Source organism: Saccharomyces kudriavzevii (genome assembly GCF_947243775.1).
Source record: "Saccharomyces kudriavzevii IFO 1802 strain IFO1802 genome assembly, chromosome: 9".
Classification (NCBI taxonomy): domain Eukaryota; kingdom Fungi; phylum Ascomycota; class Saccharomycetes; order Saccharomycetales; family Saccharomycetaceae; genus Saccharomyces; species Saccharomyces kudriavzevii.
In genome coordinates this window covers 170909-196675 of record NC_079280.1, presented here as the reverse complement: position 1 = coordinate 196675, position 25767 = coordinate 170909, and the positions used below count along the sequence as shown (strand labels likewise).

Here is a 25767-nt window from a genome sequence, read left to right as displayed (position 1 = left end):
AGGTGATCTGAAAAAATTTTCTTTTCAGGACTACTGCTACTATAATTTTAGCTCATCGCACACTATAGAAGTGTGATGAAGGTAGAATAGTTGAATTTGTCAAAGTAGAAACGAGGCTATAGTTACAGACGAGCGTTATAATGAGCAGCAATTCTGTGCGGGAGAACGAAGACCATCACCGCGGCCACCGAAAGAGGGGAAGACAGGAATTGAGGAAGATTAAGAGATCATCCGGCAGAAGAACTGAAGATGTAGATGCTGATAAAATAGACTACGTGGCTGAGGAGCCTGTCGGCAGAAACGATAATGATGCAGTGTCTGATGTTGGTAGCGAGGATGATCTTGATGTTGGGGATGAAGATGAGAAAAAGAAAAAAGTTTATGACGCTTTACTGACCATTCTCAAATCCGAACATCCAGAACCAAAGAGGATGAAGACAAAGGCTGAGGAGAGCAGTGATCGTACCACTCAATCTGATGGGAATGAGAATGCAGAGTCCGAGCCAGTTGACGACCAGTTAGAGATAGAGAACGGTCTTTTGGGAGATCGAGAGGATGAAAGCGAGGATGACGGCAGTGAAGATGAGAAGCATGACGATGTAGATAGCGAGGATGAACAGGATCCATTCGAGTCGCACTTCAATCAAGTCCCAGAGAAAGACGTCGACGATTTGTCGAACGCTTTCAAGTCCAAAAACATAAGATACAAATCTGTCAAGGCACCCCTAAACGGCGATGAATCGTACATATACGCCCAGCCAGTAGTAGTCGGTGAAGAGAGCTCTGTTGAAAGTCCCTACAAATCATCTTCCATATATTCATACTTTTTGAAACAAAGACTGAAAATTCAAAATGGGCTGCAGGATAAAAAAATCGATCCTTTGAATGCCTTGCAGAGAAAATTAGTGGACCCTATGTTCCAGTACAAAGATATACTGTATGAGTATGATTCTTATGAAAAGGACGAAGACGAATACAGAGATTTGTACACCTTACACGTATTAAATCACATTTATAAGACAAGAGATAGAATTTTGAAAAATAATCAAAGATTGCAGGATAATCCAGACACTGAACACTTAGATCAAGGTTTCACAAGACCAAAAGTGTTAATTGTTGTCCCCACCAGAGATGTCGCATACCGTGTCGTTGATAAAATAATTTCAAAATCCGGTATAGATCAAGTCGACAAGAAGGGGAAATTCTATGACCAATTCCGTGACGATTCCTTGCCTCCAAAATCCAAACCAAGATCCTTTCAACACATATTTAAAGGGAATACCAACGACTTTTTTGTTGTCGGTCTTAAGTTCACAAGAAAGGCCATAAAGCTTTATAGTAACTTCTATCAATCTGATATCATCGTATGCTCGCCCTTGGGTATTCAAATGATCTTGGAAAATACGGATAAAAAAAAGAGGCAGGATGATTTCTTGTCTTCCATAGAAATAATGGTCATTGACCAATTGCATTCAATAGAATACCAAAACATATCTCATATTTTGACCATCTTTGACCATCTCAACAAAATTCCAGACCAGCAACACGAAGCCGACTTTAGTAGAATTCGCATGTGGTATATCAATGAACAAGCGAAGTTCTTCAGACAGACGATGGTATTTACAAAATACATTTCACCAACGGTCAATTCGTTAATCAACGGTAGATGCCGTAACATGGCAGGTAGATGGAAAAATCACAGAACAATAGGACCGGAAACCTCCAGTATCGGACAATTGGGTTTGAAGATTAGGCAAATTTTTCAGAGATTTGACACCATAGGCAACTCAATTGTAGAGGAACCTGATTATAGATTCAAATTCTTCACAAGTGTCATGATTCCCAGCATTGTTAAATCTACTGGTTATGAAGATGGTATACTGATTTATATCCCTGATTATACCGATTTTATCCGCATAAGAAACTACATGAAGGAAAAGACAACAATTTTATTTGGTGATATTAATGAATATTCTAGTCAAAGACAGCTAAATGCCAATAGATCATTATTCCAACAAGGCCGCTTGAAAGTTATGCTGTATACGGAGAGATTGCACCATTATAGACGCTATGATATCAAAGGTGTGAAAAGTGTAATATTTTATAAGCCTCCAAACAATCCCGAGTTTTATAGTGAAACTGTCAGATTTATTGGTAAGAATGCCTTTTCAGGTAACACTGATTTGAACATATCCACTGTTAGATGCATTTACAGTAAATTGGATGGTATTTCGTTGGAAAGAATCGTGGGTACTAAAAGAGCAGCCGTACTATCGCATGCACAAAAGGAAGTATATGAGTTTAAGTGATTATTTGCACTACTACAACGGTAATATATATAGAGTTTTATAATGAAGAATATCATCATTCACATATAATAGTTACTCTGCTTTCTTCCACTCATCGTATTCGCAAGGAAAGGGTTCGTCACATCATTGAAAGTCCTATTACCTTCCCTGTTTTCGCTATTTACGGATCTTTTATGTTGAACTAGCATATGAGATGAAATCACTTCTGTATTAGTATCTGCTTTCCTGCTGCCAGACCTTGAGAAAGATTGTATTTTTTGTATATTTGTAGACAACGGGCGAATGTTACCCTTAATTCCATGCGCCGATGTATAATTCGAAGGACGTTCACTAAACTGTGCATTTCTTGTACGCACGGCAAAATTATGGAGTGGATAGAATTTTTGCGTTAATAACTCAGACCTTTTGTTTTCTATATTAGCACTTCTCGGCTTTTCGAGATCCACGAAACAACTTAGTTCATTCACTTGCACTGATGCTATTGGTGTCTCGAGACCTTTTAATGCTTTCACTTTTTTTTCATTTTTATTTGAAGTAAAAGGATTAGAATTAATAATATCTTCAATCTGATTACTTTTAATAAACTGGGTTTTTTTTACTGTTTGGTCGTTTACGACAAGTGCTGAACGCGAAAAAATATGCATTGCTTGGTACGGTCTAGTGGTGTGTCGATTGGATACATCGCCACCAGAAATGTCCTTCAACCTCGGATTCGGCACTTGGACGCTGTCTTTAAAGGGTGTTGAAGTCATCGAGTGCAGAGTATCTCTTCTTGCAGCGTAGTTACCACCACTCGAAGACAACGAAGGTTCATCTGTAGGTTTATCATAGAAAATAGTTTTATCTCTTGTATATTCAGATTTATCATCCGCTAGCGCAGTACTGGTCGTGCTTGTAAATGTTCTGTCGCTATCCAATGTTGCTATTGCGTTCACAACATAGCTTTGATGTTTATTGCTTTTCAGAGGTGCAAAGGAATCCAGTGAATTGTTGGAACTGCTTCGGACTTTTCTTGGTGCGTATGTATTGGCTAAGGCATTCTCCGAAGGCAGTGTCTCTGCATTTTTGGTCATGGCAAGAGAGAGCTGCGTACAGTGTTCACTTTGTTTCCGACGTTTACAACTCGGTATCTGTGGTTCCATTTCATTATTATATCCCTTTCTAACATCCTTTTCAAAGTCGATATCGGTAGTTCCTTTTGTAGTTTTGGCCTTATATTTCTTGCTGTCCTTGAAGGTACTCTTCTTTTTCTTCGAGGAGGTAGCACCAGAACTTATAATATTGTCATTTATGTCGTTTCTTTCTATAGACGCTCCCTTCGCAAATTCACAGGCAGCCATCAATAAAGCTACATCCAAAGTCATAGGGAATGCAGATGACTTTAATTGCTTTTGTAAGCATGGCCCCAACTTGGTTAGAAGCAAATCCAACGTAGCACTGGAGGACAAATAATAGGGAGTTAGCAGTCCCGATATATTGGCAAATTTTTCCAATGACGTTTCAGAATCAATAGGCAGATTCAATAGTTCGGAAAATCTTTCTCTTCTTAAAAATCTTGCTCCATCAAATTCCCCTGAAAGGAGGGCAAGAAAATTTTCCAAAGTATAAGTCTTCATCAAATGGTCATCGATGCCCTCTGTAGTTAGGTCAAACCATTTCTTTGCACGTCCGGATAATGCAGAGCTTATTAGCAGCTTCAAGAATGTCCCGGTACACCATAATCCAGACAGAGTATTTGAAATGTCATCTATCCATTGCACAAATAAACTTTCATCATCACCTTCATCAGCACTGAATTTTTTCAGATGATTCATCTTATCTAGTATTTTAGAAACCTGTTCCTCGTCATCAGCTGGTTTTGCAAGGCCAAAATTTTTGCATTTTATGGATGAAACTACACTCTTCTTTCTGCGGCTCCTGCAAGTTCCCTTGTTGATTCGTAACGGAAGTGTTTTGCCATTAGTTATTGTATCATTACCGCCGTTAGTTTTCGATTTATTCACCATACTTTTTGAACTTCTCTCTCGAGAAAAATACCAGTATGCAATAATAATTTGTTGAACAGTGAATGCTACACACGATGATCAATATATGGTCTTTTTATGGTATCTGTTCCACTTGGGAATGTTTTTCTGTGAATGAAGATTGAAATTTCTTTGACACTTTCTTCGGCAATAATCACAGAAAAGAACAGACTAGAAGCAATATAACTAGTAGAAAGCTGGAGAGCGGACAGAAACAGCAGAGCGGTACTCCAGGAAGGTTGGAAAGGACTAAAAGACTTGCATCATTCAAGAAAATAGCCCTGGAATCCAGAGTGATGAAGATACAAACGAACGCTGTGAACGTCCTTCAACGGACGTCCGCCTACTTAAAATCAGGGTTGCTGAAAGAAACACCTGCATGGTATAATGTTGTAGCGTCTATACCACCATCGACCAAGTTCACACGTGAACCTCGTTTCAATAACCCTTCCAACGGAGACACAATAGGAGAGCTTGATGACGTGACGCAAAGGCAGCACGCTAACAAGAACGGACTTTACAAGACAAGACCTAATACAAACGACAAGAGAGTGAGCGTGAAAAAGCTTTACAAGCCTCCCAAGCTAACCTACGTGGAGGATAGGCTTAGAGCTCTTTTCTACAAACAACATCCGTGGGAATTGTCGAGACCCAAGATCTTGGTGGAAAACGAAATCGGTGATGAAGATTACGATTGGGGCCGCATGCTTCAACTGGGCAAACCACTCGATGGTGAAAGTGTGGTCCAGCGGACCATGCATTTGCTCAAAACAAAACAATATGAAGATATGGTTGAAGCATATGACTCCGCCAGATACGAGTTCTATGCGTTGAGGATGCAAGAAGAAACACAACAACAAGTGGCTTTGGAAGAGGCAGAGATGTTCGGATCCATCTTCGGAGTTTCTGCTATTGAACATGGTATACAAAAAGAACAAGAGGTCCTAGACGTGTGGGAAAAGAAGGTCATTGAAGAAACCGAACTAATGGCTGCAAAGTCAAGCAACCCTGCCGGCTCGTGGAAGGATGATACTACATTAGACACGGCGCAAGACGAAGAACCAACCACCGCCGAGAACCTGCACTTCTAGACTGGCGGCGTCTCGTTTTCTCGACATCACCAAACTAACCTGTATATAATTAAGAACGAACAACACATAATGTAGTGCTAAGTAGACTGTCTTTCCTCAATTCCACCTCGATTTCTCACCGCACTGAAATTTCTCACTCTTTTTTCTTTCACTTTTTTTCCCGTGGAAAAAAGTTCTTAAAATGACTCTAATTAGGTGAAAAAGGACAGCAAAAAATTAACATGGTTCGAGACTTATATAAAGACGGCTCAGCTGTTTTAGAGTAGCTTCAAGATCTATTGTCTTCGTGTTTCGATTTAGTTCTGCGTAAAAATTATATAAGTGAGATAACGTCGCAATCAAAATAATGTTTAGATCTGTTGCTACTAGAGTATCTGCCTGTCGTGGGTTAGCAACCAATGCTGCTCGTAAATCACTCACCATTGGTCTTATCCCAGGTGATGGTATTGGGAAGGAAGTCATTCCTGCCGGTAAGCAAGTTTTGGAGAATCTGAACTCGAAGCACGGCCTAAGTTTCAACTTTATTGATCTGTATGCTGGTTTCCAAACATTCCAAGAAACCGGGAAGGCATTACCTGACGAGACCGTCAATGTTTTAAAGAAACAATGTCAAGGTGCTCTATTTGGTGCAGTGCAATCTCCCACTACCAAAGTGGAGGGTTATTCTTCACCAATTGTCGCTCTGAGAAGAGAAATGGGTCTATTCGCTAATGTTCGTCCCGTCAAGTCTGTGGAAGGAAGCAGGAATAAACCAATTGATATGGTTATCGTTAGAGAAAACACTGAGGACTTGTATATCAAGATTGAAAAAACATACATTGATAAGGCCACAGGAACAAGAGTTGCTGACGCAACAAAGAGAATATCCGAAATTGCAACAAGACGAATTGCTACCATCGCATTGGATATTGCCTTGAAAAGACTACAAACAAGGGGCGAAGCCACTTTGACGGTGACACATAAATCGAATGTTTTGTCTCAAACTGATGGTTTATTCAGAGAAATCTGTAAGGAAGTCTACGAATCCAACAAAGACAAATATGGCCAAATTAAATACAACGAACAAATTGTGGATTCCATGGTTTATAGGCTGTTCAGAGAACCACAGTGTTTCGATGTGATAGTAGCACCAAACCTATACGGTGACATATTATCTGACGGTGCTGCTGCTTTAGTAGGTTCATTGGGTGTTGTTCCAAGTGCCAATGTCGGTCCAGAAATTGTCATTGGTGAACCATGTCATGGTTCCGCCCCAGATATCGCTGGTAAGGGTATTGCCAACCCAATTGCTACTATAAGATCTACTGCTTTGATGTTGGAATTCTTAGGCCACAATGGTGCTGCCCAGGATATTTACAAAGCCGTTGATGCCAACTTGAGAGAGGGCGCTATCACGACCCCAGATTTAGGCGGTAAGGCTTCCACTCAACAAGTGGTTGACGATGTTTTGTCAAGATTATAATGCACAAAAGAAAATTAGAAACGCATAATAAATGAATGAATAATTAAATTAAATAAATGAACGAAAATATATCTTTTTCAACTTTTTAATTGTTCGATGAGAGGACTCGCAACGAAGGCGACGATTATAGACACTGGAGAAAAAGAACAAAAAATCAATATACTTGTATGCTATATTAATATTACATATTCTATTATATGTGAAGCCTATTTTTACACTTTGCTAGGAAACCTTTTTCGAAAATCAGCCTCTAAATCATCGACGTTAACGTCAACAATAGTCTCGGTGGCTTCACTGGAAATCCTTTCCATTTGAGGCTGTCTTGACTGCAAACGACTAAAATTTCTTGTATTCTGAATTTCTGTTCTTAGATGTAATGGCTTTGGTGGTGGACGTGGTGGTCTTGATTTATGTTTATCATTGCGACTCGTTTCACCTTTAAGTGTACCACTATTATAGTATTTATTGAATTTTCCTTCTGTGATTGGGGTTATTCTTACGCTCGAATGCCGATTCGAAGCTTCTGCATTAACATCTGTATATTTTCCATATCCTGATGCAGATTTATGAGCCAGCGGATCTTCGGAATTATTAAGTAGGTTATGGACTCTTCGTTGAATCGATTCCTTATTTACCTGCTTTACATCAATATCGCTGCTATCTGATTTCAGAGTGGTTCTTGATGCCGTCTTAGGAGTTGTTTGGTTTTTTTTCACTGGAGAATGGGATCTGTAATAATCTCTTGATCCAGTTCTTGAGTTATTTCTTTCGTGCTTATCGAAATCTGATAAAATTGAAGGAGGCATGCTACGACGATTTTCCAATTTTTGTTTTTTATCCAAATCATCTTGTCTTTTAGTATCGAAATTGAAATTGGAAGAAGATGACGACGAGGAAGCTAAACGTCTATTCACACTGTTACCATTGCCGTTGCCATTGTTACTATCGAAGGAGATTGTTCTGTTATTGCTTACCGAGCTTCCAGTTAACCCATGACGAAGCATACCAAATGCAGACCTGATGCTGTCACCCGTATTCTGTCTTGATTTAATTGGGGAACTACTTCGAGATTCCCCTGTGATTACTTTTTTTAATTTAGAACTGAGCGAACGAACAATACTGCCTCCAGTAACATTTTCCGGAACGATAGACTCTTTAGGGGGGCCTGATGGTTTATTTATGGCAACTGAGGATTGGTTCAAGTTGAGTGCTGCCATGTTATCTATAGTTTGCGTCACCGAGTCGACGTAGTTATTTGGACGGTCAACTGTTGAGGTTGAAGCTCTATCATTATTTTTGCTATTAACGGGAGATGACGATGATGGCGTACTTAACTTCCTTTGCGGGGATTGGAAACTCTCTACTGATTTAAATGTCTGTGATTTTTGAAAAGGATGCAGTTCCCTATAATACAATGACGCAAAGTCATCAGAAAGCGGAACAGACTTCGTTTTCATTAAAGGGTTGCCCAAATTTAAATCACTTTCAGGTTGTGTGCGAACTGGCAGGATAGACTCTGTTTGGTTATTATTAGTAATGGCTTTAGTTAGCGTGCCCAAATTAGGGGTTGTCCTAACATGAGTTACAGGAACCATACTTTGCAAGTGCTTAATACCCTGTAAGGTTTGTGCAGGAAGAAGTTGCTGTGCAGAAACATATGTCACCGAAGGTGGCTCGGACGCTAATTGAGCATTTTGACCCATTGCTCTCAACAAATAGAAGTTCCTAATTGGGCAAGGTTCATTTTGTAGCCTGGAGACCTCTTCTAAAACTTGACAGATGTTCGGCCTTTGAGAGGGCACTTCCATTAACATTAAATGTATCAAACCCTTTAACCTGTCACTATACTGAGGAAAAGATGGATATTGGTATCTTGAATGCAGTATGGCAGCTTCTCCGCTTTTTTCAAATGGTGTAGTATAGTAACATATTTTATAAAGAAAAACACCAAGAGCCCAAATATCAGATTTTTCATCAATAGGTGAGTTTCTGTACAAATCAATCATTTCAGGTGACCTATACTGAGCTGTAGTATTTGTTAAAATATCATGCTGAACATAATTAAATTCCTGGGAATTTCTGGGTGGCCTTATAACACCAGAAACGGAGCCAAAATCACAGACTTTATACAGACCGTCATGGGAAATAAGGACATTTTCAATCTTGATGTCCCGATGAATTAATGGAGGTTGCAGGACGTGCATGGCAGCAATACCTTGCACAGTTTGGCTCATAATTTCCAGTATTTCAGATTCCCGTAATCTACTTTGTAATCTAGTGTTCATAAAATCTATAAGGCCTCCACGCTCGCAAAATTCCATCAATACAAATACTTCATATGCTATACCATTTACAGACTTTGCAGCATGAGAGTCTATATAAGAAACCACATGCTTATTATTTTTAAGGAGCTTCATAGCATCTACTTCAGCCCTCAAAGTATTCAAACCCTGTTTATCGGGGACAATAACCCTCTTCAAACATGCTGTATTAGCATTGCTATATGGATCCGGAGGTGAAATTTCAGCAGTATATACCTGCGCAAACCCACCACTCGTGAGGTATTTTATGATCTTGGCGTGATGTGATCCAACAGTTAATACTGTTCCGGGATCATACAGACTGATTTGTGGGGCATTCATTACTTTTGAATCGCTGCAGCTAGAGATAGGAGGTTACAAGCAATGTCGATCACTGCTCCAGTCAAAAATAACGGCGAAGAAAAATAAATCTGTTGAGCAAGGAAATGGAGCCAGCTCACAATGAGAATGATATTTTATTAAGGAGACACCAATTGATGTTTAAGTAAGGCCTCCAAATCAGGTTCTTTAAAGTCCTCTTTTCGTCGTTTTCTAATGTGCTTTTTGTATTTTTCTTTTTTCTAAGTCCTTCGCTCAGTATAAGCCTACCTGATTACTCTTACAGTTTAATGAAAAGGCTTCAATTAGTAAAACAAATTGACTACAACAGCTCAGATTTATGGCAGCAAACTTTTTACTCCAGTTTAGAATTGTTGAGAGATAAAAATAAGAGAAATGTTTTTTCTCCTATACCTCTCCTTTTTACAGTATTCCAACAATTTCATGGTCTCTTGGCCCAGTTGGTTAAGGCACCGTGCTAATAACGCGGGGATCAGCGGTTCGATCCCGCTAGAGACCATTCTTTTTAGAAACTATCTAATGGAAAAAGATATTTGATCTAAAACTTTCACGTTTAAATCTCAACGTGTTCCAGCGCTTTTCTAATATTTTTAACTTTGCTTTTTCTTCTTTTTTTCTCTGCACAAAGAATGAAAAATGCGATGAGCTGAAAAACATGAGTATTTAAAATCTAATAGTTACGCTTACAACATAAAATAGATTTTGAGCTGTAGAATAAGACTGATAGACACCGTAAATCATCGATGGCCAGGAAACTCAAAGGAAAGATTGGTAATAAGGGCCTGAAAGGTGCTTTATTAAGACATCAAGCTAAGGTGAAACTGGTGAAGAACATAGAAAGTAAGCAAAATCACGAACTGCGGAAAAAGAACTCGAACAGTAATAGCAAAAAGGTGAAAAGAAATCAAGAATTGCAAAAAGTCAGTAAAGAAATATTCATACCTTTTGAGAAAGATGAAACTTTAATGTTATGTGGTGAAGGAGATTTCTCATTTGCTAAATCTATCGTGGAACAACGCTATATCAGAGTTGAAAATTTAATTATAACAAGTTATGACAATTCCGTGAATGAGTTAAAACTGAAATACCCGCATACGTTCGAGGAAAATTATCAATTCTTGAAAGATTTGGGTATCCCCATCTTTTTTCAAATTGATGTTACCAAACTGGTTAAAAGCTTTAAAATGTCCAAAAACAACACTTGGTTTAAGATAGTCAACAGACTTGGTGATCATAAATGGGGCAACAAGCCTTTACAAAATGTATTATTCAATTTTCCTCATAACGGAAAGGGTGTTAAAGACCAAGACAGAAATATTAGAGAGCATCAAGAATTGGTCTTTGCATTTTTCCAAAATACCTTACAATTTTTCAATCTTATAAACACAAAGGTGCAAAACGATGCTCTTCGTTATACACAGGGTTATGATATTAATGAAAATAATCCTCAGACCAAAAATTTGACCAGTGAAGGTTACGGTAACATTATTTTGTCCGTTTTTGACGGGGAACCTTATGACTCATGGCAAATCAAACTATTAGCCAGAAAAAATGGGCTAACCTTAAGCAGATCCAACAAATTTCAATGGGAAAATTTCCCAGAGTATAGTCATAGAAGGACAAATAGCGAACAAGATACTACAAAGCCTGCAAAGGAACGTGGTGCCAGATTTTATATATTCAGTAAATATGTCTCAAGCAGTTCAAAGCGTAACCGTAAAAATACCAACGGTTCCGATTCTGATTCTGAATGAGTAGTAGAGAGAAGAGAGTGACAATACTGATGAAATTCTTATATATATATATATGCAGCGTGAGTATTTGAAAACCTGTTGTTAAGCTTGATCAAAGCTTTGATAAAAAATGCATGTTATGTTCGAAACCGATTTATGTTGGATACATTTTGATAGAATCTGATTCGCAGAAGATTTTCATATCGACTGGATCCATGATTTGACCTGGACTTAAGGATATCAACTTCTGCTTTCTCAATGTTTTTGCCAGCTTCTTTAATTTTTTACTATCGTAAATATTCCCATTCGGCAGTAATATTGGATTTTCAAACAATTGCGACTGAATATGATGAGCAAATGGTAGCGACTGTGTTATTGGTTTGAAAGTCTCACTGCAAACCGGACAGTTTTTCCGTTTTAATGAATGTAGCGTAAATATCTGTAAATGTTCAACTCCATTTTCTGGTGTTATGGTATCTTCCGTCCCTTTGTTCTCTTCTTCATCGTCTGAGGGGTGCAAGCAATCTCTTGTTTTTAAGGATGATATACCTAGGGACAAATATATTAATAATGGATCATTTTGTGATATTCCATACATGGAATAAAAATCCTTCAAAAATAGGCTATTCAATACTGACCATCGCTCATCGTCTAATAAATTCAAATATCTTTCAAAATCACCGTTTTGTAAATTTATCAGAGAGCTCTTGTCGTAATCGGCTGTATTCGTCTCTGGATTGGAAGTATCTCTTGGTAGAGATTTATGGAAGAAGTGTTGAAATACTAGATCTTTCTTCATTGGCAGATTCTGTGCTTTTATTTCTTCAGCATTAAATGTAGAGCTGGAAGATGAATCTGGTTTTTGTTTATTAAAATATTTGATAAAAATCAAAAGCCCTGATGCTAATTTTAGGTCCGGAAAGTTGCTCTGAATGAATGGTAAAAGGAATTTCTGGAAACAATCAATTGCATTGATATAGTTGTCTACTTTCAACAATTCGATATACTCCTGTAATCTGGCTTGAAATTCCAATATGGAGGATTTTTTCGTCAGGATTTTTTTGTTTTCGTCTATCCATGAAATTAGGGGTAAAAGATCACGCCCATTCAATAAAGAGGTGGAAATCTTATTAGCCTCTAAAAGAATATCATAATCAATGAGGTCATCTAGCTGAATTTGTTTCAAAAATACTACGCCCGAGTTCCAATGCTCATTTGTCTCTGGACTATACTTTATCGGGTTATTTCTCGTCAAATAATCACCAATCAGAATGTTCGTGTAACTCTGATACCACCGAATCAATTTATTTCTGGTATTATGATCGTCGAAAGTTTCGGTGTTTTGAGCCTTGATATCTTTTAGCTCGTGAAAAAACTCTAATCTCTTCTTGATTCTATTCAAAATCTCGTAATAGGATTTATTTTGCATGTTCAGGAATTTTTCCAAATGATCAATTTTCCTGATCATTTCAGTAATCTTTGCCAGTGCTAATGTATCATGTTCGACATCCTTGTGTTCAAATATTTCATTTAAGGTGCTAATGTTCTCATGCAGTAATTTTGTTTCTTTATTGATGATTGCTTGAGTGTGCTTAATACGCTTAGACAGTAGTTCGTAAGGAATATGAAATAGTTGTTGATTCAGTTTCAAATGGAAATCCACGTCAGGTTCATTGAACATCGATTTCTCTGCCATGGTTTCCTCTTTTTCTTATGGCTGCTATCCCCTTTCCTCGCCGTATGTGCTGAAGTTATAACGACTACCCCCCTTCCTTCTCTTTCTTCGCCTTTATAAAATTCAAAGATATCAAATTTCCCAGTACTTTGATTAGAAGTGATATTTCAATGACAAAAGATAAAGAGAGAAATTCAGGAGAATGGATAGAACAAGAGCTCTTCAGGCTTATAGAGGACTCATAAGGGCCATTCTCAAATATGAAAGACCAAGCAAGGTAGTCAATTGGGGAAATCTGCAGAAGACAATGATTACGAAGCTGGAATATTCTAAGAAACAAAACCCGAAAAATTTACACGAGCATACCGACAGACAGCTAGACAGTTGGAGGAAACTGGATCCTGGGAATGACAGATCTTTGAATCTGTTTATTGCTGACTCTAAACTGCTCCGCTCTGTACTACAAAATGAAATAAAGTGGGGTGAAAAAATCGCCCAGGGACAGAACGCTGACGAGATATTCGAGCACGCCTTCGACGTTATCAAATTCTTGGACAATCAGAGAGAGTATGAAGAGCTAGTGGATAGATACAATCCTGGCAACAAATTGACACAGGACGAGAAGATCAAAAGGACCGCGAATATCGTCGGGCTGGACGTTCCGACATAGCATCCAGTTATCCTCCACAAGAATTTTGTAAATAAGTTTATATAATATGTATATGTTGTAAATATCGGTGAAAATGAATAAACTACATTTTTTTTATTTTTTATTTTTTAGAAACTTTGTAGAATCTCTTGCCGTAGTTGATAAGCATCCCAAAATGAAGTGTAGGACCAAGTTAGATGTTGGGCGCCTTGCATGAACCCCGTGTGTCTGTTAAACTGCTCACTGAGTTCGCCGTCTGCACCCACATGAGTTTTCAATTTGACCAAGAACGAATCCGCTAACTGGAGAATTCTTTGCAATGTTTGATTGAAGGCGGGAGAGTTGAATTCCAGAATCAGATACCGATCGTCGTCCCCCAAAGTGGTGAGATCGGAGAAAACCAGTTGGCTCCAAAATGCGTTCGAAGTTTCATTGTTCATGGGGACAACCAGGTCTTGCTGCTCGGAGATGTGCATGCGTATGAGCTGGTAAAGTGTTGTTGAAGCGGCACAAGTGGCCAAAACCCACGGGTTACCTTCGCCCGACCCATACCCGTCATACACGTCTTCCGGATACCGGCCCAGAGCGATCCCCGTTGCGTTATCAGCGCCTCTGTTGATGGGGTAGACTGAACGCATGTGGTACATCAGATGGTGCAAGGTATTCAGGATGGCGGGATCATTGATGTTGAAGGGAAGATGGGACGCCGATGGCGTATCGTGGAGGATATTAGCGGCCAACAAAGTGGATATGTCCAGCCCCGATCTCAGTGTGTCGGCGATGGCGGGAGTTCCGACAATATAGTTGTACTTGGAATTTATAAATCCATTCTCGGGGTCCAGTAAGAAGTCGCCGATGTCCTGTCGCGTTTGGCGCAATTCTTCAACAAAGGGAGACGACCATTCCGTATTGTTGAAATAGCTCAAGGACTTGTCCACGGCGGAGAATTGAACCAATAAAGTGAAGAAATGCAGGCCGTTGACCTCTTCCCACAGATCGAAACCGGAAGAGTTCCAGTGCTCAACGATAAATTTCAAGTCCCAGCAAACAATGTCGTCAAAGATGTCCGCGACGGACTGGAATGGGTATTCGCCCCCCAGATCGGTGCCAGATTGCTCGATGTAGTCGATGATTTTCAAGATGGCGATGGTTCGCAGCGCTGGCCCATCGTTTTGCGGGCGGCCCCAGTCCTGCGTGAAAGCCGTGTTGTCGACGTTCCACTTGGGGTCGCCCAGCGCTACGGTACTGTCAGTATAACCAATTCCAGCGCCCAGCGTGTTGTTTGTTCTTTGCAAGTGGAACGAAACGTTCAAATACTGCAATAGGGTCTGCATGGCTGGGCCCGCGGAGTGCGAGACAATCGTGTTTATAGTCAGCGCGCCGTCCCTTATCCACTGGTAGAAGTAGTCTGGATGCGTCTGCGACGGCGACGCAATCACGACGCCGGGCCAAACAGACGGATGAAAAGCGCTGGGACCAATATTGTCGAATATTCTCTCGATGGAAACATCTCTCTGGCCCTGAAGCCACTTTTCCAGTGCACTGCTGTCCCAAGGTGCGCTGGAATCAAAAATCACCGTCCCGTTTATCAAGACCGCGTCCCGCAACTGCACCTGCGAGGAAGTATTGTCCGAAAACACACTGCGGTAATCCTGGCCGAGAAGACCCTTGGCGGACCCGAATTCGTAGATGGTAACGTTCTCGAGAGCCCATGCAAATCCCAGTCCCGCGGCGAAAGTGCCGAGAAATTTGTTATATAACATTGCTAGTCTTGTTATCTTGTTACTTCGTTTCTGCTGCTGTGGAGCTTTGCCACAGTGCAAATTACTATCCTTAGCAGCACCATTTCTTGTGTAACGAAACGGATAAACCCTCCAGAGCCAAGAAACGAAAAAACGAAAACAAAAACAGAAAAAGAAAAGCAGGAAAAAGGGGAGCGGGAGGGACCCTTAGTCCGTGCCTGTCACCCCTAATCGGTGACTCCTTATCCGCAGGTCACAAAAAGCACATTGTACGGCGTTGTTGCATGGGTGTTGGCTCGGCGTCTCCCGCTCCGCCCCCCCTCCGCCCCTAATTCTGTTCTATGCTTCTTCCTCCCGTCGAAGTGCCCCCTCGCACTGGGCCTCGAATCGCGCCGGTCAAGGACAGCTTGGGCTTCTTTGTATTCTACCGCATCCATCGCTATTGTCCCTCTCCCCTTCTCCTCTCTTCTTCCCCATGCTCTGTGCTCGGCGCGTGAGTATTCTACGCGTATATACGTACGTTGATATATACCTATATATATATATATATAGGTATGTATATATATGCGTGTATGGGAATGTCGGGCCGCGTGGCGTACATTTGGTATGTGTGTGCAAGTGCGTACGCTTACATTTATACATATACATATATAATCTAGTGTACTAGTGATTGACTTGCTCGTTCTCGTTTCACATTCAGCTCTCCTCTCCCCCCCCACCCTTCACAGCGCTAGTGCTAAAATATACTCTCGTAGACGCTTTCTCCAACATGAAATATCCCGCCTTTAGCATCGACACGGAAACGGTGCGCCTGACCGACAACCCCTTGGACGATTACCAGCGTCTGTACGTTGTCAGCGTACTCGATAAGGACTCGCCGCCTGCCAGTTTCAGCGCCGGGCTCAACATTAAGAAGGCGAACTATAAATCGTCTATTGCTGCGCAGTTCACGCATCCAAACTTCATTATCAGGTCTCCGAATACCGCGAAGGAAGAAGAAGAGATGGCCGCTCAGAACGTCGTCAACTGCTTTGAGTACCAGTTCCCAAACCTGCAGACGATTCAGAGTCCCATCAACGAGCAAACGTTGTCCGCTCAGCTCTCCAACTCCGCCGCTTCCCACCCTCCCTTGCATCTACACGGTAAAAACATTTTGATGGGCAAGATCATACTGCCCTCCCGCGCCAACAAAACGCCGGTCTTGGTATCCCCCATCAAGCCAGAGAAGAAGGTGCTGCCATCCGCATCACGCGAGAGTGCCTCGTCTTCGCTGACCAAGAACCAGCAATTCAAGCTGACCAAACTGGACCATAATCTGATCAACGACAAGCTCATCAACCCTAACAACTGCGTGATATGGTCGCATGATTCCGGCTACGTCTTCATGACGGGTATCTGGAGGCTGTATCAGGACGTCATGAAGGGTCTCATAAACTTGCCCAGAAACGACGTCGCCTCCACCAGCCAGCAGCAGTTCTTTTGCAAGGCGGAGTTCGAAAAAATCCTGTCCTTTTGCTTCTACAATCATAACTCGTTCCCCTCCGATGAGTCCTCAAATCTCCTGCCGTCGTCCTCGACTGCTTCGCCGCCAAAGAGACGGAAGTCCACGGGGTCCACTTTCTTGGAGGCCAACACTTCCTCCTCCGCCACGTCTTCCACACAGGCAAACAACTACATCGACTTCCACTGGAACAACATCAAGCCCGAACTAAGAGACTTTATTTGCCAGTCCTACAGGGATTTCCTGACCAATGAACTTGGTCCCGACCAAATAGACTTGCTCAACTTGAACCCGGCGAATTTTACGAAAAGAATAAGAGGTGGTTACATCAAGATTCAGGGGACTTGGTTGCCCATGGAAATCTCAAGATTGCTTTGTCTGAGGTTTTGCTTCCCCATAAGATATCTTTTAGTGCCCATCTTCGGTCCAGATTTCCCCAAAGACTGCGAGTCCTGGTATCTGGCTCATCAAAACATCACAGTAACCAGCACCAATGCTGCGGCTACTAAAAGTGCACTTTCCGCAATGGCAAGGCCTAGACAAAAGCCCAGGCCTAGGCCAAGACAAAGATCGACCTCCATGTCTCATTCCAAGGCGCGCAAGCTTGTCATTGAAGACGCCTTGCCTTCATTCGATTCGTTTGTGGAAAATCTGGGCCTTTCCTCGGACGATAAAAACTTTATCAAAAAGAACAATAAAAGGCAACGATCATCCACTTATTCCTCGCCAACCTCTTCCCCCATAGGGCGAGGAGACCCAACTGTGCAAATCCTATCGAATCTAGCATCCTTTTACAACACGCACGGTCACAGATATTCCTATCCCGGGAACATCTATATCCCGCAGCAAAAATATTCTCTGCCTCCACCAAACCAGCTCTCGTCGCCACAGCGACAACTGAACTACACCTATGATCAAACTCACCCTGTTCCCTCTCAATACCAATCTCCAAGGCAATATCACGTACCATCTTCCCCCATCGCAGCAGCACCCCCCATCTTCCCTCAGCCTTATAGTGACGATCATTATCATTTCCTGAAATACGCTAACGAAGTTTATAACCAACACAATCAACGGCCAGCTAATAATACAACTAAAAACACGGACACCTCCTCTTCGCCCAGGACAAATAATTCACTGAATAACTTTAAATTCAAAACAAATTCAAAACAATAAACTTGTCTAACGACGACATTTTCTAAAAATCCTCCCTTTCCAAGGTTTTTTTTAAATTTTCTATATTCTATTTTTCTCAATGGTTTTTTTTTTCGTTTGATTGTACCCTCTTTTGTACATTATCCTTTTATATTTTATCTACCTATTTTTAATATTATTCCACGTTTCCCTAAAGTATGAACTTTCATGTTCTCAGTCTAAAAACCATGAAAAAACGAAAAAGGAATGAGATAACTCAATAGTTCCGACATCTTGCTTAATTAAAGACTAACCACAGCTAGTTCATGATGTAATCGTTGAATTACGAAAAATATGCTTCCAATCGGAGTTGAACCGATGATCTCCACATTACTAGTGTGGCGCCTTACCAACTTGGCCATAGAAGCTGTTATTTGTGCTATGTTGTATCTCAAAATGGCATACCTCAGCATGGCGACAGAACGTCATAATGAACGCGGCGGAAATATCTATAAAAACGTGCCTGAAATAAATCAATATATGTTGGAGCAAGAAAGTTCATCATTATTCACATAACTAGTCCTTGTTTCAGGATGAAGAATGTTGAAATGACGTTCTATTAGTGGGTGCACTTGGAGTCAAAGATCCATTAATTGAACATCAACTTGGAATTTATATATATAAATGATATGAGTCGTTACATTGAACTTATAGTAAATTCCCTAAGTTATTGTTATGTTGAACATACTTAATATGTCCAATCGGCGTGTGTTTTATATACCTCTCTTATATAAGTATAAGAAAGATTTCTGCTTTTATTCTTAATTAATACTACTAATTATCAACAATATAAGTCGTACAAGATATCAGCACCACATTCGTAATTCCATTCTAGAATGTGCTCCTCATTCAAATGTATTGACCAGTAAAATCCTGTGACATTTGTTGGGATTCCATTTTTGGTAAGTGTTGGAGCAATAATCAACTATCCATCAATTACTAGTACAGCTGATTAATATATTCAATCATGTAACTAGAAGATTATCATATAGAGTGTTAAGAAGATGACGAAAAGTATCAGACCAGTGAAATAAGAGTCAGAACGGTCATCGAATTTAGTGGAAGCTGAAGTGCAAGGATTGATAACTTTATCAAAATGGAATCCCAACAATTGCCACAAGATCTTACCGGCCAGTAGATACTATTATACTGAACATACTTAACATGCCCAATCGGCGCCTGTGTTTACCTAACTCTCTTATATAATACAAGAAAGATCTTGTTTTGCTCTTTTTAGTTTATACCAATAAATATATCAACGGATATACTGTACTAGTAATTAACGAACGAACGAAATATTATTATTCGAACACACCTGAACCTACAATCAAGGCTTCAGGTGCGGTAAAGAAGTTCCATCCTCACGCAGCTCTCAATATAATCATTCCTCACCACACAGAGAGAGCCTGCTTTCTCATTATAGAATCGTTCTTCGACCACTATATCGTGTGAGGGGATATATGCACGAGACGGAAGCAAACTGATCATGAGTACATATACAACAGGCTCAAGATTAGCATCAAGAGTGAATCAATTAGGTGCAGAAAATTTCTATTCAACTACATGAACCGCTTCGTACTTATCTGCCTTTTTTTTGCTTACTACGTTGTCTGGTCGCTTCTGCCCATTTTTGAAATTGAAAACTCTAATCCAATTATAAGTTTCCTCTTTCCCATCTCTAGCGATGTTGCTATATTTTTACCCATATTTTTACTGCTGATTGGTTTCACTTTAACTGGCTCTTTATTAGGTGCATTACTTCTACGTAGTGACAAAAAGAAAAACACTTAACCACAGCACAAGGAAGTTCAACAATTCACGTACCATCAGTTGAAATATCATAGACGCTTAAAGAGCACCAGTATGTTCATGGACAACCTATTATCACGTTACGTTATTATCTCCCACATAATAAAATTTGTTGGACTAAATATAATTAAATTAAAATAAATATAAAGCCCCGTAACATAGAATTAATATTTGATAGGCCATGCTATAGCATAAAATATTCCACATGTATGATCTATATGAAATGTTCTTAAGGGCATTATAATAATTGTACTATTTTGGATAAATTATGTTATAAAGTCAGTCATTAGGGGCGGCATATTGTGTAATCCTTTTAATAAGAAAGAATATTCGACGTTAGATCAGAAAACTCCATTCCATATTAAAAGCTATTTACTGTAATTCTTAGACCATGAAAGATGCATGAGCTATCTCTCGTCTCAAAAAACAACAGCAAAGCGTTGAAGAATATGATGCTACCTATTTATGTATATTTTCTACATGAAGAAAAAAGAAAACAAAAACTATTTAGAATATTCAATTGCATGCTTTGGAACTTCGCCACGTCCGTACCCTTTAGCTTCGTAATAATCCATTGGATAATACTTTTCGCTGAACATAACATCCCTTTTCAACAAGACACTGGCCTCATATGGTGTCAGCAGTGGTTTATTAAAGGCATAGCCCCAGTCAATAGATAATCTGGGACATGCGACTTGAACAAAAACATCAATTTGATCAAACATGGCTAGTTTTTGAGGAAAAACTTCACTTAAAATAATCTTCACCACGGTTTTACCTGCTGCAACCAGGTTTTTCTCCAAATTCATTACAGTGTTCAAGTTGCCTTGTCTACCTAATGCACCGAGAATCAAGCCAAATACTTTTCCCTTCTGCGCAACATTAATGGCATCCGATCTAATCTCGACAAGTTGCTTTTGATCGTACCCTTCCCTTGTAAACTTTCTGTTGTACGGGTCATATTTGAAAGCAGGGATTTCTGGATTATGTATCATTGCAGACTCTAAATGGAATCTACCGTCACCAATAAAAACCATGGCATCGTATTGTTCCTGGTCTAATCTTTCGGAAGTACAACCCAACACTTCTCCCCTTGACAGAGGTTTAATTTGGGGCGGAATAATATACAACATATGATTTTCATCGTTGAGTAGTTTATCTCTCACACTATGTACTGCCGGATTGAATTGAATAGTACCAAAAGTGGCAATTCTGGATCCTTTGGCAAAATTTTTCTGCAGCGTTTTGATGATGTGATCTTCTTGAATATTTATGGTAACAAAGACATATAGCACTTTAATCTTCGTAATATCAATGGGAACTAGACATGAATGGGCATAATGTACAATAAAATCACAATCCAGCGCTCTCGCAGTAAAGTCATCGATGCAACATGCACCGTAGGAAACATCTCCCATTACTAAAGTTTCTACACCACAAAACTGTTCTAGGATATCACTGATTATCAATGAGTAAATTAATAACCCTTCGGGCATTTGCAGTGCTATTCTCTTGGCATTATATTTTCTGATATTCCACACAGTCTTTTGAATTTCAAAATTATAATTGGAAGGCAGTAATTTGACGGCTTCACTTAATTCTTTGTCGTTCAAAATATCATCGGGGACATGGTTAATACTCCTTGCCAGACCAATTCTATTCCTTTGCTTATGGACTATCTCATTACCATTTTCAGCAACCGTATTTAATTTGCCACTATTACCATCGCCAGATTTTCTACCAATAAACCTCCTTCTTGGTTGTTTCTTAGGTTCTGTAGAATCACTCATGTCAAAAAAATACCAAGCTATCCTCACAGTTTAAGGGATGTAATTAACTTTGCTTATTCCATAAAGCTAATTATATTGAGTATTTTTCATGGCATCGCATCGCAAATTTTAGCTGAAAATTTTTAAATATTGAATAATTCAAAATAATATCAGTGCTCGCAATAGTAAAGAAGTCTGTCAAAACGGGATATCCATCATTCTTTCACAGTTTTAAACAAAAATGATAACACCGAGATTCAGTATAACACAGGATGATGAGTTCGTATTTCTCAAGATATTTATAAGTAATATCAGGTTCAATGCGATGGGTTTAGAAGTTGTCATCCAAGAAAACATGATCATTTTTCACTTATCGCCATACTATTTGAGATTAAGATTTCCCCACGAATTAGTTGACGACGAGAGATCTACAGCACTATACGATTCCAAAAGTGAATGTATCAATGTGAAAATCGGCAAATTAAACAAAAACGAATATTTCGAGGATTTGGATTTACCGACGAAGTTATTAGCCAGACAAGGTGATCTTGTTGATTCCGATGCATTAACAGAACATCCTGATGAAAAAAAGAAGCAAAAACCCCTTATTCAGGAGATTTGTGCTGACGATACGTTGAATACACCCAAGGAAGATGTGAAAACTATTGGCCAAATGGGGGAAGACTTCAATTGGGAAATAGAGCAAAAGATGGATCGCGCTATAAATGAGGGACTACTTAAAACAAAATATGGGTTTGACAACTTGTATGATACAATTATATCCGTGTCAATGAGCAACGGGAACGATATCAATGAGTTAGACGATCCGGAACACACTAAGGCTAACAATAGGGTCATTGAAAGGTTGAGAAAAGAAAATTTAAAATTTGATCCCGAGTACTACGTTTCTGAATACATGACTAATAAATATGGGGATGAGGAAGATTTGGAGATTAACGGTATAAAAGGACTACTCAAATTTACGCCCTCCATCGTAAAGCAATATCTGCAATGGTACAAAGAAAGCTTAAATTCAGATCTTGTCATGCCAGTAGACTTTACCGATAAAGAACAAAAGCAAATGCAGGAGAATATACCCAAAAAGACTTATCTTGTAGACGATATAAGACCACTTTACGTCACCATACTTAACGTCATTTTCAGCTATATGTTTGAACAGATCGAGAATGAAGGCACTCATACCACAGAAAGTTCCTGGACCATGGGCAAATTATGTCCACAAATATCATTTTTAGACCAACAATTGAAACAGACAAATGAAACGCAAGATGGGTTACATGAGGTTTCCAGTGAAAATAAAGAGCCTTCCATAATAAGGGTCGCAATTATTACAGGCATCAGAAGAGCTCTGAGCTATCCGCTACATAGAAACTATGATCTGGCAATGAAGGCGTGGACGTTTGTATATTACATTCTTCGTGGTGGTAAGAGACTGATCATACGAGCGTTATTGGACGTTCACGAAACATTTCGTTTCCATGATGTGTACTATGTTTACGACAAAATTCTTTTGGGCGATCTAACCGCGTGGTTCATTTCGCAAGGAAATGAGAACGTCATAAGAAGCCTTGCTTTGGAGATGAGGAAAGAACAAGAATCGATCTCGAAGGAGAATATTGAATTCGAGTGTGTTTCTTCGTTCAACGAAGAAACCGGTGAACCGGATTGGGAGACATTAAATCTAAGAGAGATGGAGATTTTGGTAGAGTCTGAATATGAACAACAACAACAACAACAACAACAACAGTAGCGAAACGCCTGTTATCTAACCTAAGTACTACATAAATATAGTATGTATAGACCGACCTTTCCGTGTACTAGTCGAAAGCTTGTATTACCCTTCTTTTCCCGCGGCTTTCCCCTCAAGCATTACGTATTCCATCGAAGAAGGGAGAAGGCATTCGAGCCCTGAAGATAGATAATGATTGGAGTCGAGAGATATAGAGCAGCGAGGACGACCTTTGAACGCTTGAATTGGTATAACTTACAAGAGTGTTCTTACATCTACATTTTCTCACCCTCTTTTCGAAGCTATTTGGGAAAAGCAGATAGCAACACAACTGTATAGGATCAAAAAAAAAATGTCGAAAAACAACACAATGACCTCTGCAGTCTCTGATATGCTCTCACAGCAACAGTTGAATCTGCAACATCTGCATAACTTACAGCAGCATACCAGAAGTATGACTTCAGCGGATCATGTCAACGTCATACAGCAGCAGCAGCAGCAACAGCAGCAGCAGCAACAAAGTGCGAATTTTCAACATGGAAGTTTGACGTCTAACGATATAAACCAGCAGAACTATTTGAACAGTCAGCCGGTTCGCTCTACCAGCAATTCTACGTTCCAAAATAATAGGACACTAACTATGAATTCTGGGGGGTTGCAAGGTATAGTAAGCAGCGGTGCCCCCAACATTGACTCAAATACTAACGTAGCCATCGCTGCAGCAGATCTGAGCAACAGCAACGGTAAGCCCTTCCAAGGTAAAAACTCCTTAACAGATACTTCACTATTATCAAGAGCTAGGTCTTCTTTGCAACGTCAAAGACTTACTCAGCAGCAACAGCAACAACAGGATCCTAGATCGCCATTAGTTATATTAGTGCCTACAGCTGCGCAACCAACAGACATTCTCGCGGCGAGGTTTTCTGCCTGGAGAAACGTTATCAAATCTGTGATTGTTTACTTAACAGAAATTGCCTCTATTCAAGATGAAATTGTCAGGCAGCAGCTGAGATTATCACACGCTGTACAATTTCCATTCTTTTCCATCGAGAACCAGTATCAACCAAGTTCCCAGGAGGATAAATCAGTACAAAAATTTTTTTTGCCATTGGGCAACGGTTCGATACAAGATTTACCAACAATTCTGAACCAGTACCACGAATCGTTGGCATCCAGTGCGTCTAAAGCCTCAAGGGAATTGACCAATGACGTTATTCCCCGTTTGGAGGACTTGCGAAGAGACTTAATAGTCAAGATAAAAGAGATAAAATCGCTACAATCGGACTTTAAAAACTCTTGTTCCAAAGAATTGCAACAAACCAAACAAGCTATGAAACAGTTTCAGGAGTCCTTAAAGGATGCACGTTACTCAGTGCCCAAACAAGATCCATTTTTAACCAAGATAGCGCTTGATAGACAGATTAAAAAGCAACTTCAAGAGGAAAATTTTCTGCATGAAGCCTTTGACAATTTGGAAACTTCAGGCGCTGAATTAGAAAAAATCGTAGTCATGGAAATTCAAAATTCTTTAACGATATATGCAAGATTATTGGGACAAGAAGCACAATTGGTATTTGATATATTAATATCTAAGTTAGATTCTGGATTCTTCAACATTGATCCCCAATTTGAATGGGATAACTTCATTTCAAGAGACCCCAATTTTTTACTGCCTAATCTACCAATGAGAACATTCAAAGAAATTGTCTATAAATACCAATTCGATCCATTGACCTATGATATCAAATCCGGGTTTCTGGAAAGACGATCAAAATTTCTGAAATCCTATTCAAAGGGATATTATGTGTTAACACCAAATTTCTTGCACGAGTTCAAGACGGCAGATAGGAAAAAAGATCTAGTCCCAGTGATGTCGTTAGCATTGAGTGAATGCACCGTCACAGAACATTCCAAAAAAAATAGTACATCATCAACAAATTCGGCCAGTTCGGATGCTAAATTTGTATTACACGCCAAGCAAAACGGTATAATTCGTCGTGGACATAATTGGGTTTTTAAAGCAGATTCTTATGAAACCATGATGTCTTGGTTTGATAATTTGAAGATTTTAACATCTACTTCGAATATGCAAGACAAGTATAAATTTATTACGCAAAAACTAAACCTAAATTCAGATGGTAAACCGAAGACAACCGTTAATCACACCAGCAATAACAAGTATCAGCAAAACAACGCTAACAGTACAATGATGGAAAATGATGAAAACGATGATATAAATAGTAATTATGTGGGGTCCACAGTAACACCAAAATTGGACAATCAAACAAATACGAACACATCCATGTCGTCATTACCCGATACTAATGATTCTGAATTACAGGATCAAGTCCCCAATATTTATATTCAAACACCAATAAGCGATTTTAAATCTTAAATAC

General features: G+C 39.6%; 13 protein-coding genes and 2 non-coding genes across 15 annotated transcripts; 9 read left to right on the top strand and 6 right to left on the bottom strand.

Moving 5' to 3' along the window:
* Positions 1 to 140: 140 nt before the first annotated feature.
* UTP25 (rRNA-binding ribosome biosynthesis protein UTP25) lies at positions 141 to 2309 on the top strand (the record flags this gene model as incomplete). The annotated part of the gene is made up of 1 exon (XM_056228688.1): positions 141 to 2309. The coding sequence occupies one exon, from the start codon at positions 141 to 143 to the stop codon at positions 2307 to 2309; it is 2169 nt and encodes a 722-aa protein (XP_056088385.1).
* A 59-nt stretch (positions 2310 to 2368) lies between these two features.
* Positions 2369 to 4315, bottom strand: SKDI09G0780 (uncharacterized protein; the record flags this gene model as incomplete). The annotated part of the gene is made up of 1 exon (XM_056228687.1): positions 2369 to 4315. The coding sequence occupies one exon, from the start codon at positions 4313 to 4315 to the stop codon at positions 2369 to 2371; it is 1947 nt and encodes a 648-aa protein (XP_056088384.1).
* A 314-nt stretch (positions 4316 to 4629) lies between these two features.
* Positions 4630 to 5424, top strand: RSM25 (mitochondrial 37S ribosomal protein mS23; the record flags this gene model as incomplete). Its single annotated transcript, XM_056228686.1, has 1 exon — positions 4630 to 5424. One exon carries the CDS (start codon positions 4630 to 4632, stop codon positions 5422 to 5424), a length of 795 nt encoding a protein of 264 aa, XP_056088383.1.
* Positions 5425 to 5770: 346 nt separating this feature from the next.
* On the top strand, positions 5771 to 6886 carry LYS12 (homoisocitrate dehydrogenase; the record flags this gene model as incomplete). The annotated part of the gene is made up of 1 exon (XM_056228685.1): positions 5771 to 6886. One exon carries the CDS (start codon positions 5771 to 5773, stop codon positions 6884 to 6886), a length of 1116 nt encoding a protein of 371 aa, XP_056088382.1.
* A 212-nt stretch (positions 6887 to 7098) lies between these two features.
* On the bottom strand, positions 7099 to 9528 carry PRK1 (serine/threonine protein kinase PRK1; the record flags this gene model as incomplete). Its single annotated transcript, XM_056228684.1, has 1 exon — positions 7099 to 9528. One exon carries the CDS (start codon positions 9526 to 9528, stop codon positions 7099 to 7101), a length of 2430 nt encoding a protein of 809 aa, XP_056088381.1.
* A 443-nt stretch (positions 9529 to 9971) lies between these two features.
* Positions 9972 to 10045, top strand: Skdi_9.trna2I. The gene has a single exon. It is a non-coding gene; the product is annotated as a tRNA-Ile (tRNA).
* A 244-nt stretch (positions 10046 to 10289) lies between these two features.
* On the top strand, positions 10290 to 11300 carry BMT5 (25S rRNA (uracil2634-N3)-methyltransferase; the record flags this gene model as incomplete). Its single annotated transcript, XM_056228683.1, has 1 exon — positions 10290 to 11300. The coding sequence occupies one exon, from the start codon at positions 10290 to 10292 to the stop codon at positions 11298 to 11300; it is 1011 nt and encodes a 336-aa protein (XP_056088380.1).
* Positions 11301 to 11433: 133 nt separating this feature from the next.
* On the bottom strand, positions 11434 to 12975 carry FYV10 (glucose-induced degradation complex subunit FYV10; the record flags this gene model as incomplete). The annotated part of the gene is made up of 1 exon (XM_056228682.1): positions 11434 to 12975. The coding sequence occupies one exon, from the start codon at positions 12973 to 12975 to the stop codon at positions 11434 to 11436; it is 1542 nt and encodes a 513-aa protein (XP_056088379.1).
* A 181-nt stretch (positions 12976 to 13156) lies between these two features.
* FMC1 (Fmc1p) lies at positions 13157 to 13624 on the top strand (the record flags this gene model as incomplete). Its single annotated transcript, XM_056228680.1, has 1 exon — positions 13157 to 13624. The coding sequence occupies one exon, from the start codon at positions 13157 to 13159 to the stop codon at positions 13622 to 13624; it is 468 nt and encodes a 155-aa protein (XP_056088378.1).
* Positions 13625 to 13731: 107 nt separating this feature from the next.
* SGA1 (glucan 1,4-alpha-glucosidase) lies at positions 13732 to 15366 on the bottom strand (the record flags this gene model as incomplete). Its single annotated transcript, XM_056228679.1, has 1 exon — positions 13732 to 15366. The coding sequence occupies one exon, from the start codon at positions 15364 to 15366 to the stop codon at positions 13732 to 13734; it is 1635 nt and encodes a 544-aa protein (XP_056088377.1).
* A 748-nt stretch (positions 15367 to 16114) lies between these two features.
* On the top strand, positions 16115 to 18022 carry XBP1 (Xbp1p; the record flags this gene model as incomplete). The annotated part of the gene is made up of 1 exon (XM_056228678.1): positions 16115 to 18022. The coding sequence occupies one exon, from the start codon at positions 16115 to 16117 to the stop codon at positions 18020 to 18022; it is 1908 nt and encodes a 635-aa protein (XP_056088376.1).
* Positions 18023 to 18335: 313 nt separating this feature from the next.
* On the bottom strand, positions 18336 to 18408 carry Skdi_9.trna1T. Its single transcript has one exon. It is a non-coding gene; the product is annotated as a tRNA-Thr (tRNA).
* A 1944-nt stretch (positions 18409 to 20352) lies between these two features.
* DPH1 (2-(3-amino-3-carboxypropyl)histidine synthase) lies at positions 20353 to 21639 on the bottom strand (the record flags this gene model as incomplete). The annotated part of the gene is made up of 1 exon (XM_056228677.1): positions 20353 to 21639. One exon carries the CDS (start codon positions 21637 to 21639, stop codon positions 20353 to 20355), a length of 1287 nt encoding a protein of 428 aa, XP_056088375.1.
* Positions 21640 to 21859: 220 nt separating this feature from the next.
* On the top strand, positions 21860 to 23389 carry SHQ1 (Hsp90 cochaperone SHQ1; the record flags this gene model as incomplete). The annotated part of the gene is made up of 1 exon (XM_056228676.1): positions 21860 to 23389. The coding sequence occupies one exon, from the start codon at positions 21860 to 21862 to the stop codon at positions 23387 to 23389; it is 1530 nt and encodes a 509-aa protein (XP_056088374.1).
* Positions 23390 to 23720: 331 nt separating this feature from the next.
* Positions 23721 to 25763, top strand: SLM1 (phosphatidylinositol 4,5-bisphosphate-binding protein; the record flags this gene model as incomplete). The annotated part of the gene is made up of 1 exon (XM_056228675.1): positions 23721 to 25763. The coding sequence occupies one exon, from the start codon at positions 23721 to 23723 to the stop codon at positions 25761 to 25763; it is 2043 nt and encodes a 680-aa protein (XP_056088373.1).
* Between the last annotated feature and the right edge of the window lie 4 nt (positions 25764 to 25767).